This window comes from Vigna unguiculata, chromosome 3, assembly GCF_004118075.2.
Source record: "Vigna unguiculata cultivar IT97K-499-35 chromosome 3, ASM411807v1, whole genome shotgun sequence".
NCBI lineage: Eukaryota > Viridiplantae > Streptophyta > Magnoliopsida > Fabales > Fabaceae > Vigna > Vigna unguiculata.
Window position 1 is genome coordinate 44,630,092 of NC_040281.1, and position 12,847 is coordinate 44,642,938.

The window sequence follows — 12,847 nt, forward strand, 5'->3', positions numbered from 1 at the left end:
TTTATTCAATTTGGTATTTTTCACTAACATAGTTAAAATAGTTAACGGACTGTGAATAATAACTATCACGTATCATTTTGTGATTTTTTTAACTTAAAAAAATTATTTTAAAAAAAGTCAACGTATCAAACTCGTATCATGCCATGCGTCATTTTGTGATTTTTTTTTAATTTATTTTAAAATTTAATTTTTTTATTTAAAAAAACCACTATTCAAACTAATATCATGTCACGTGTCAGAGTCAATTTTTTATATTTCATTTGGTCCTAATATTCATTATTTTTCTTTTTCAGTTTGGTCCTAATTTTTTTTTAATTTAATTTAGAGTTAGAATTAATTTAAAATTAAAACGAAAAATTTCAAAATAGGGACTGACACCATTAATTTAAAATTTAAGAGGTTAAAAATACTTGAATTAATAGTATTATTCTTTACTTTTAAATTTGTAAGAGACAATTTTAAACTACCTTTAACTCAAAATTAAAAAAATATTTAATAAAAATATGAATTTTAATAAGAATATCCATATAACATTTACATATAAATTAAATTTTGTCTCAATTTGGAGAGGAACAAAAATGTTAAATTAAAAAAAAAAGATTAGAACCAAATTGAAAAAAAAATAAAGAATATTAGGACCAAATTGAATATAAAAAATTGATCTGACACGTGGTATGATATTGGCTTGACACGTGAATTTTTTTTAAATAAAAAATAATTAATTTTAAAAAAAAGTAAAAAAAAAATATTACAACATGACACGTGACATGATACGAGCTTAACACGTGGACATTTAAAAAAAAAATCACAAAATGACACGTGACAATTATTGTTCAGAATCAGTTCACTATTTTAACAGTGTTAGCGAAAATGACCAAATTGAATAAAATTAACGAATATTATGACCAAATTGAAAAAAAAAGACCAAATTGAAAAAATCAAACAAAAACTATGAACAAATCATTATTTAAGACTAATGTTCAATATGTTTTTACAACATTATATTATATATATATATATATATTAAATTTTTTATTTCAAAGTTTTATATTATAGTTTGCTATGATATTCTACATTTATTAACTAAACTTTTCAGCTAGGGATGGCAACGGGGCGGGGCGGGTACGGGTATCATGATCCCATCCCCATCCCCATAATAAAAATTCATCCCCATCCCCATCCCCAAACCCAACGGGTATACAACTTTTGACTCATCTCCATCCCCACCGGGTAACGGGTATTTTCTTATACCCATACCCATACCCATTTTTTTATTGTTCCATATATCAATTAAATATTTTTTATAAAAAAAATTTAAAAATCACACCAACGGAATCATGATACTATCAAAATATTCAATATTAAAATAACATACTCTTTTTGATTTTCATGATGTCAAATATTAAGAAAAATATTATAATAGTATAAATCTCAAATTAAAGTATCAAATAACAACTAAATAAAATTCAAATAATTATATAAAAGCTAAAAAATTACACATTACTAAAATTTTATAATAACCAAAATATTTATTAATTTTACAAATGATCAGTGGTTTCATTTGCATTCGATCCACCTACACATAGAAAAAAAATGAAAAATTAGATATGATATAATAATTGAAATTGAAAATTTTAATTACTAGAATATAATGTACCTTCTTCATCAGATTCATTATCATAAAGGAGTAAAGATAATTAAATGTGTGACCCAAATTTGAGAATATCCATTTGAACATAACATAACGGAAAAAAAATGTATAATTAAGATTATGATAAAAGGAAAAGTACCTTGAAGATCTGCTTAAACCTTAAAGAACAAGCCAAACAATTAAAAGAGAGTAAAAAAGTGTATAACCAAAGTAACAAAAAGAAGAGCTACAAAATAAGAGTCAAACATTTTCATGAAAATAAATAAATAAATAAAGATAATCAAATGTGTAACCTAAAAATTATTTCATAGAATGAAATTGAGGAACACCTATTTGAACATAACCATGTACAGAGAGTAAAAATTATGTAATAAGAAGAAGAAAAATTACCTTCAAAATTAAATCTTGAAAAACAAACCAGATAATTGAGAGAGTAAACAAAGTGTATAACAAAAAACAAAGAGAATGAGAAATATGTTATATATATATATATATATATATATATATATATATATATATATATATATATATATATATTATATTATATTATATATTATATATTATATTACTATGTATATATATATTATATGTGTGGATATCTTATGTTTATATATATATATATATATATATATATATATATATATATAATTATTTATATATATTATATTATATTATATATTATATTATTATTACTATGTATATATATATTATATGTGTGGATATCTTATGTTTATATATATATATATATATTTTTTTTTTTATAGATATATATTTATTTTAAGTATATATTATATTATATTATATAATAATATAAATATAATAATATATATTATATTATTATGTATATATATTATATGTATATGCGTAGATATTTTATGCTTTTATATATATATATATATATATATATATATATATATATATATATATATATTTCTTTTAAATTTTTATAAATTTGTAATGTTATAAATTTGTTTATAAAAGATCTCACTAGTTAAATGATTAATTTGTTTTATACGTATATATTATATATATTATATTATATTATTATGTATATATATTATATGTATATTATATTATATTATATTATATTATATTATATTATATTATATTATATTACATGTATATGTGTAAATATATATATATATATATATATATATATATATATATATATAAAAGTATATTTTATTTATATGTATATATACTATATTATATTATATTATATTATATTATATTTTATGTGTAAATATATTATTTATTTATATATATTTTTTAGATTATTTAATAAATTATAAATAGTTTAGTAATTTAAGCGGGGACGGGTATTTGGGCGGGTATATATATATTCCCATCCCCATCCCCATCCCAGTTGAAAATTTCGGGTATTACCCATACCCATACCCATACCCAGTCAAAGCGGGGATTCCCCGTCAAAACGGGGACGGGTTCGGGTGATACCCACGGGCACGGGTTTATTTGCCATCTCTATTTTCAGCTAGTTCTATAAAAAACTTGTAATTGAATTAAGGTTAAATTATTCTACCGCTCCCCATTTTGTAACGAAATCTCAAATATGTCCCTTCATTTTTATTTGATTCATTTGGGTCCCTATTTTGGAAAATTCATTGTAACTAGGTCATTTCCTTTAGTAGTACTCTAACGATGTTAAATATGTGCCACGTGTGAGCACGTGGTTTTTTTATTTTTTTTTAATAATTTAAAAAAATGTCACATATCGATCTGGCATTGTATTATGTCAAGTGTCAAAGACAATGTGATGTGGCAGTGGACAGTGTCATGTGTCACTATTGGATGTGAAAAGTTCAGTTCCTCTATTTGTTATTTTATCTCAGTTTGGTCCAAATTTTTTTAAAACTGAATCAATTTTATTCCTATATCAAATTTTATTTTTATATAAATTTTACAATGATATTTTTATTATAATTGATATTTTTAACAAAATTAAGTTTATTTAAATATATATTTTGCATTAAATTTTGTTTTAAATATTTATATATTTATTATTTTGTAGATAAATGTTAGAGTTGCTTTAAAAATAAAAACTTTATAAATTCAAATATAAAATTTAAAACAATTTTATAACAATTTAAAATAAATATATTTATTTAAATTTTGTTTTAAATATTTATATATCTATAATTTATATATAAATGTTAGAGTTGCTTTAAAAATAAAAACTTTATAAATTCAAATATAAAATTTTAAAACAATTCAATTTTATAAAAATTTAAAATAAATAAATTTATTTAAAATTTTACAATTCAATTTATAAAGTTGTTATTTTTAAACCAATTATAACATTTGTCTATAAATTATTGATATATAAATATTTGAAACAATATTTAAATAAAGTGCAATGGAAAATATACATTTAAATAAACTTAATTTTGTTGCAAATATCAACTATTATAAAAATACCATTGTAAATTTTTTTAAAAATTAAATTTGATATAGGGATGAAATTGATTCAGTTTTAAAAAAATTGGAACCAAATTGAGACAAAAGAACAAATAGAAGCACTACATTGAGGCTTTTGACATACAATAGTGACATGTGGCACTGTCATTGCCATATCACATTGTCTCTACCACGTGACACAATGTCAAATTGACACATGACAATTTTTTTTTAAATTATTAAAAAAAATTAAAAATTAAAAAAAAACATGTGCTGACACGTGACACATAGTTAACACCTTTAGAGTATTACTAACGAAAATTGTCTAATTACAAAGAATTTTCCAAAATAGGAACCCAATTGAGTCAAATAAAGATGAGGGAACCTATTTGAAATTTTGTTACAAAATTGGGGATATCTGGGATTTAACCTTGAATCAACTAACCAATCGGATATATGCATATCTTTGGTTGGGTTAAGGGAGATTTTGACCTACCAATTTTTTCTTTATAATATAAAACTTAATGTCTAATTTAAAATATTTTCTTTAAATTTTAATATATTTAATATATTTGATATTTTTTTAAAAATTATATATCATTATATAAATTTTGATATCTCAAAATATTTGTTAAAGATATGATGAACATAAAAACTATTTAAGAAATTTATAAGGAACTTTTATTAAATACATTATAGGAATAATTTATATATATATATATATATATATATAGATATATTTTTTTTGTTTTCTTCTTAATTTGTTGAAGTGTTTTGATATATAAAATAGAATGACTTTCTCATCATTCTTTTTGAGTTATAAAAGTTGTTCGTCTTGTCAATCACAAACGAAAGAGACGATAAATTTATTGAAAGAGATGATAAATTTATAGAAATTTAAATATGAGTAAAAGTTTGATATGAGTACAAATCAAAAAGTTAAGCACCATATAAGGATGAAATTTCACAAATCCAGTGTCTTAAAGTTTTGTGTTAAAAATGGTCTCAATCCTTTATAGTGGTAAAGTTTTGTATATCAAAGTTGGAGATTAGTCTTAATGGTCGACTTAGATGAGTTCCTATATTTTCCTGAGAGAGAGTGTGTCCCAATAAGACAAAGATAATACAAAAAAGACCAACTGTTTATTTTGTTCTCTTAACTAGCATATCCTCCCCCCTAACTCATCAAAATAATTTATCAAAACATGTTACTATTATAAATGTAGATATATTGCTACTATAAATGTGGAAATGGATTCTACTACACTAATTTTGTTGGATTCAGTTTTCAATTATGTGTCCAAAAGTTTATTTTGTTTCACTTGATTTAAGTGGAAGAGGATTATTTTACCCAATAAAGTGTTATTTTAGCAGTCTTTGAAAGAGAAAAACGTGAGAGAAAATTTGTAGGCATATTCACTAAGTACAACTCTTGTTTCTTTTATTGTTAGACGAAATTGATTTTTTTTTGACACAGGTTTGTGACACATAGTTTTTCATTTTCTTTACTGTTTGAAAAATCAATTGAAGGTTTCTGGTTATAGAAAATACTTTAACATTGTTGTTCTGTTTGAGTTTTTTTTTTCAAAGTTGATAGCACTATTGTTTTGTTTTACCATCTAATTGCACACTAATAAAATAAAGAGTTTACGAGTTGCTATAATAAATCGAATACAAAACAAAAATGTGAACCACGCGATGGATGTTATAAACAAAACAATATACAAATCCAATATTAGAGGACTGCAAATACCTAGTGAAACACCTCAAGATTTGAGAAATAGGCTTAGGACTTGGAAAATAAAAATCATTGCAAAAATTTATTCTCAATCATGGATCGTTTGAGACTCTTGATACCATGTAGAAAACAAAGAAATATATGAAAGAGGGAATTATATATTATTAAGTGTGTATAAAATGTAAAAGATATTTGTTATATATACACACAGAGCTAATTCTATGAGGACACAAGTAAATAAGCCTAAAACATGAGTCTAGTAAATAAGTTTAAAACATGGGCTTGTATTAACAATTTTAAGATTTGGATACTCTATTGAAATGTTTGTGGAAGTTAGTTATGGAGTTCCTCAAATTGAGTTTTGAAGATTTTCTTATGATATAATTTATAAAATTGATATGAGGTTAAATATGTATACTTTAAGTTAAGAGACCAAGGATGATTTGAAATGAGGAAAATTGACTTTCGATCAAATTATAATTTAAATTACTAAGTTGAATTGTTCACGTATGATTTAAAATAATTTTGAAAATATCTTTGAATTTGATCAATTATATTGGTGGGGTTGATTTCTATGATATTTTTGTTTAAGCAAAAATAAAATAGGGATTCAAACTTTGTTTTTGGGTCCAGATTTTGCTCAAAAGAAAAACGAGCTAAAAATAACCTTATTCTCAACCAATAATTTTCAATCAAACAAGCATATTTTTTGCTTAACTAAAAACATTTTCACTCAAGCTAAAAGGAAAAGTAATTTATTTTTTCTTTTGGTCTTTTTAACTTATAGCTTTTATAAAAGCAAAATGAAAAAAAAAAAGTATTTGATTGATAGGTGATTTTAGTTGAATGAATTATACTGATTCATGATGTTTGTTGTGATTGATTGAAGCTATATGAATTTGTTGTCACATAGGGTGATATATATGAATTGATGTTTAATTTGTGTATTAAATATTAACATTTATATTGTAATAGGGTGATGAAAAGCTAAAGAAGAGTTTTTATACACCACAACATGGTAAATATGTGACATGAATTGTAATAAACTTACCTTAATAATATATTATTGGATTTACTTCTACATCTAAGTCTTGAATTAAATTAAATGTAGTTATATATACTTAATGTGGATATTTTGAATGATGTAAGTTAATATTTTATTTGTTGAATATCTTTTAACATATAGATTTATGTAATTTTAGTACGATGTGTATGATCGAAAAATTGATTATTTATGAATTTTCAGTAAGGTTATTTCTTTTATATTATTTTCTTATGTTATTGTTTTTTTTAGTAGCTTACTTTATGTTTGTTTTCGATATGATGATTTGCTATCATTGTCCCAGGTAGATGAGTAAATACAAGGATAGGTATAAGAGATAGGTATAAAAGCACCATTTGAAAGACAGTGAAGATTTTATTTTTGACATTTTTATAAATATTTGAAAATATACATTTTTGTGTACTTTTATGTAATAATTTTGAAATATTTTATACTATGTATAGGTCGGTTGTTAATATATATATATATATATATATATATATATATATATATTAATATTAATTCAGATATATTGAATTTTAACTTGATAGAGTAATTACATTACTATCAAATACATAATTTTATTTAATATTACATCATGGTTAATAATTCAACAAAAATCAGGTGACGGAGTTCTTAGTTGATATTTTTAATTCTTTTATGATAGTCAAAATTTATAGTAATTTTTTTAAGTAAATTATTAAATAATCGTAAAAAAAAAACAGTCAGAAGGATGCTTGATATAGGTCATATCATATCTCGAAAATGAAAAATAAAATAGTAACAAGTGTTTTATAATTTATATATATTCAGGACTTATAAGTTTTTATTTTCTCTTAAAAGAAATCCGTCTATATTTGTTGTTTACGCATATTTTTTTTAGTTTTTTAATTAAACAATTGTCTAATAAACAAAAGACACTTAGATAATAGCATCTCCAAAATTCCACCAATTGGCAAATTCTGATAATTTGACCTATAGTGGATGCTACGCAAGGGTTGTTTTCCAAGAGTTGAAAGAGGTGTTTGGGTCAGAGAGAGAAAGAGGACATCGGGGTTACACTGAATTGAAATTTCCCTTCTTTTTCTTTTCTTTACCTTTTCTTTTTTATTTTTTTTTGGTTTTCAATTTAAGAAGAAAATCGTTCATGACAGATATCTAACCAAACTTGTTTGTTTTGGTTATCCTTCTCTCCTAGTAAAAAGAGAATTCGCTGTGGAGCTGTGCTTTAATTATGCTGCCAAGAATTGAATAGAGAGAGGAGGAGGATCTTTCTTCACCTTTGTTGGCAACTCAGGTGTTTTGCAGAGTGTGTCTCGCTACTGATTCAGCTTCACGGATTCTATTAGTTGTCGTTTGATTCTTCTTGAAACCTATTACTCCAAAATTCTGTTTTGAATTTTCTTGTTGCTGCGACTTGCTTGGAAAATTTTGGGATCTGGGTTCTAGGGTTTCAGCTTTTGACTTTCTCTCTCTTTCGGTTTCTTTTCGCTCGTTGCCCTTCTCTCTCCTTCTCTGAGAAACTGGGTGTTGAATTCTATTCTAGGTTGTGGACAAAATAGAAGTTTTCTTTTTCATTGTCGGTTTTCTCGTGAAATGGTGAGCTGAGTTATTTGTTTATCTTTCAAACAAAAATCTCATGTTTCACAGATTAGATTGTTGGGGAGGTGTAGTCTTTAAAGATTCCAGATTCCTTATGTTTTGTTGGGGGAAGATGTTGAAGGTGAATTTGTTGTAGATTGATGTGATGGGCTAAAGTAAAGCCTGTTGTTGTGTGGTGTTTGAAGTGTGGGAAAGAATCTGAGATTGGTTTGTGTGAGGAGAGGAGAAAGGCAGCATGCATCTGTCACTATGGAAGCCCATTTCTCACTGTGCGGCACTGATCATGGACAAGAAGAGCAGGAGGAAAGATGAATCCAATGTGGACATAAAGAGAAACCCATCAATGCTTCGGAAGCTGCAAGAAAACAAGCTAAGGGAGGCCCTTGAGGAAGCTTCTGAAGATGGCTCACTCTCCAAATCTCAAGACATAGACCAGCCGGACTCTGCTGCCAACCAAGATGATGGCCTTGGGAGATCCCGATCGCTTGCCAGGCTGCACGCCCAGCGCGAGTTCCTTCGAGCCACCGCACTTGCGGCGGAGCGCATCTTCGAGTCGGAGGAGGAAATTCCGAGCCTACAAGAAGCATTTTCCAAGTTCCTTACCATGTACCCCAAGTACCAGTCCTCCGAGAAGGTTGATCAGTTGAGGTCTGATGAGTACTCACATTTGTCTCCCAAGGTATGCCTTGATTACTGTGGTTTTGGACTCTTCTCTTTTGTTCAGACAATTCATTACTGGGAGTCTTCTACGTTTAGCTTGTCTGAGATTACTGCAAATTTGAGTAACCATGCACTTTATGGTGGTGCCGAGAGAGGAACCGTTGAGCATGATATAAAGACTAGGATCATGGACTATTTGAATATCCCCGAGAATGAGTATGGCCTTGTTTTTACTGTGAGCAGAGGATCAGCTTTTAAGCTGCTTGCTGAATCATACCCTTTTCATACAAACAAAAAGTTGTTGACCATGTTCGACCATGAGAGCCAGTCCGTTGCTTGGATGGCTCAGAGTGCTCGGGAGAAAGGTGCTAAAGTGTACAGTGCTTGGTTTAAATGGCCAACCCTCAAACTCTGTTCTACTGATTTGAGAAAACAGATTTCCAACAAGAAGAAGAGGAAGAAGGATTCGGCTACTGGTCTTTTTGTGTTCCCAGTTCAGTCTAGAGTGACGGGGGCTAAGTATTCGTACCAGTGGATGGCCTTGGCCCAACAGAACAACTGGCATGTCTTACTGGATGCCGGTTCATTGGGCCCCAAGGACATGGATTCGCTTGGCTTGTCCCTCTTTCGGCCAGATTTTATAATCACTTCATTTTACAGGGTTTTTGGATATGATCCCACAGGCTTTGGCTGTCTTCTGATCAAGAAATCGGTGATGCAAAGCCTTCAAAATCAGTCTGGTTGTACTGGGTCTGGAATGGTGAAGATTACCCCGGAGTTTCCAATGTATTTGAGTGATTCTGTGGATGGTTTGGATAAATTTGTTGGAATTGAAGACGATGAAATCAGTGGGTTGGGGGAGAAGACTACTGAAACTCGTCAGGGAACACAGTTGCCTGCCTTTTCTGGTGCATTCACATCTGCTCAGGTCAGAGATGTGTTCGAGACTGAAATGGATCAAGACAGCTCTGAAAGAGATGGAACCAGCACCATATTTGAGGAGACGGAGAGCATATCTGTTGGAGAGGTGATAAAGAGTCCTGTTTTCAGTGAGGACGAGTCATCGGACAATTCATTTTGGATTGATTTGGGTCAGAGTCCATTGGGGTCTGATGGTGCAGGTCAGTCGAATAAGCACAAGATAGCTTCCCCACTACCACCTTTCTGGTTCAATGGGAGGAGGAACCAGAAGCAACCTTCACCAAAACCAACATCCAGGATGTATGGCAGCCCGATGTACGATGACAGAGAGGTAAACCTAGGTGCTCATGAGGACCACCGTGTGCTGTCATTTGATGCGGCTGTCCTGATGTCACAGGAACTTGACCGGGTCAAAGAGGTGCCTGAAGAAGAGCAGGTGGAGGAAGTTGATCATTATTCAAGAAATGGTAATGGGTCTGATCATCTGCATGTCGACGAGATCCTGGAAGAACCAGGAACCAGTGGAGCGGTCAATAATGGATCTTGGCTCAATAATTCAACTTCTCTTGCTCGGCATCAAAGCTTGGAGAATGGGTCTACCTCTGAAATATGTGCTGATGTCAAAGAGAGTGCCATAAGAAGGGAAACAGAAGGTGAATTCAGACTGTTGGGTAGGAGAGAAGGGAATCGTTATGGCGGTGGTAGGTTTTTTGGTTTGGAAGAGAATGAAGCGACCAGCAGGGGAAGAAGAGTGTCATTTAGCATGGAAGATAATCGTAAAGAGTACCTTAGCCAGACCTTAGAACCGGGAGACGTATCTGCAACCAGCTTTGATGATGAAGAGGCGACCAGTGATGGAGACTATGGTGATGGACAAGACTGGGGCCGGAGGGAACCAGAGATAGCATGTCGTCATATTGACCACGTCAACATGCTTGGTCTCAATAAAACTACACTTAGACTTCGGTTTTTGATAAATTGGCTTGTTACCTCGTTACTGCAACTGAAGTTGCCTGCTTCTGATGGCGGTGAAAAAGCAAATCTTGTCCACATATATGGTCCGAAAATAAAATATGAAAGAGGTGCAGCCGTGGCTTTCAATGTGAGGGACAGAAGTAGGGGGCTGATCAATCCAGAGATTGTTCAAAAGCTTGCTGAAAAAGAAGGAATCTCTCTTGGTCTTGGTTTTCTGAGTCATATACAGATTCTTGATAGCTCAAGACATAATCGTGGAGCTCCTAATCTAGAAGACACAACTCTTTGTAGACCAATGGAGAATGGTCGGCGTGATGGAAAAGGTAGCTTTGTTAGGCTTGAAGTTGTGACGGCTTCACTGGGCTTTCTGACGAATTTTGAGGATGTATATAAGTTGTGGGCTTTTGTGGCTAAGTTTCTCAACCCAACATTTATCAGAGAAGGCGGTCTTCCTACTGTTCAAGAAGGTTCTGAGACATGAGATGGCAAAGTTGATCGCAACTTTAATCAATTTTGGAGACTGAACATGAAAGATTATTTGTGTGAAATTGCCAAAAGGGGCAGCAGGCAAAGCTGTGGGAGGAATGGATTGATTGATGATGATTTGTAAGATCCTACATAGACGCAAATCTATTTTCTGCATCAAAGCAAGATAGGGCAAGCGAGGTGGATTTATTAATTCATGTTTCTTGTTGCTTACATTTTTAGTTTTCCTATTTTGTTTGTCGAGCTGCTTGTAGAGTTGGCTTTAGAGATTTGTTCCATATGGGAAAGCCATGGTGTACTTTGAAGCAAGATTGTATGGGTAGAACTTCTACTGATATATACTTAGCTTCTGTTGCATACGAAAGGATTTCCAACTTCTGTAAAAATGTAGTGTTCATGTTCATGCTATATACTTTACCATACCATCCAATTGGTGTTTTCTTTGTCGACATCAATTTCCAAAATGTTGGTGAAACTTGGAGTATTTGACTTGAGGTGAGAACGGAATCGAAATGTGCTTTTCTGTGGCTATTTTTTTCCCTCTTGTTTTTATTACCACAGGATTTTTACAGACACCTCAATCCTAAACATTGGACTTTTCGATATATATTTTTTTCCATGTAATTGACAGCTGGTGATGAAGACCGTCGATAACGATTGGTCCTAGTTTTAAGGAAAAAAGGGAGAACAAGAAACGACAAAGTGCACAATATGCTCTGCCTTTTCCAAAATAGTTTTTGACCTTTATATATAGATTGGGTCCTGTTAACCATTGCCTAGGACATGGTTAAGACACATTAAATGCATGTTGAAACAAATAAAAATAGTAAATTAAATATAGTATTAAATGCATATTATCAATGAAAATTCTATTATATATAAACAACCAGGTTACCCATAACATCACATTATTTGTTATTTATCTACTTATTAATTTTTATCTTTTAATGATGTAGTTTCCCACCTAATTAATGTATGTATTGAACTTGTGAGTTATAACCTTTCACTCACACTCCACACAATATAATAAAATCAATGGCAAATCTAAGCCTCAAGAAATGCATATTTGGTTAGCGGCCATAGCCAAAAAAGTTACCTGTACGAGAAATCAGCTAGAAAATAAAATAAAAATCCATCGAAATAAGCTTTCATTATAACTACAACTTTCATCATTTCTCTTCATAGAACCATCAACTCCCTTCTAAAAATCTTAAAATGTATCCCTTTTATAATGTTCATTATAGAAGAAAAGAAACAAACAAATTACTATGATATTTATACAAAAGTATATAAACTTAACGATATAAAAGATCTAGTATAGAAAATAATGTCTTCACAAGTTTTTCTCTTCTTCTTT

At 29.6% G+C, this 12,847-nt stretch overlaps 1 protein-coding gene across 1 annotated transcript; it reads left to right on the forward strand.

Annotated features, from left to right (window-relative positions):
• The first annotated feature begins 7,873 nt into the window (after positions 1 to 7,873).
• On the forward strand, positions 7,874 to 11,939 carry LOC114179416. Its single transcript, XM_028065755.1, has one exon. It carries the CDS (start codon positions 8,684 to 8,686, stop codon positions 11,483 to 11,485), a length of 2,802 nt encoding a protein of 933 aa, XP_027921556.1. The 5' UTR covers positions 7,874 to 8,683; the 3' UTR covers positions 11,486 to 11,939.
• Positions 11,940 to 12,847: the final 908 nt, after the last annotated feature.

Excerpts from the sequence above, each read along its gene's own strand:
- LOC114179416 (XM_028065755.1), top strand. The coding sequence starts at position 8,684 with ATGCATCTGTCACTATGGAAGCCCATTTCTCACTGTGCGGCACTGATC.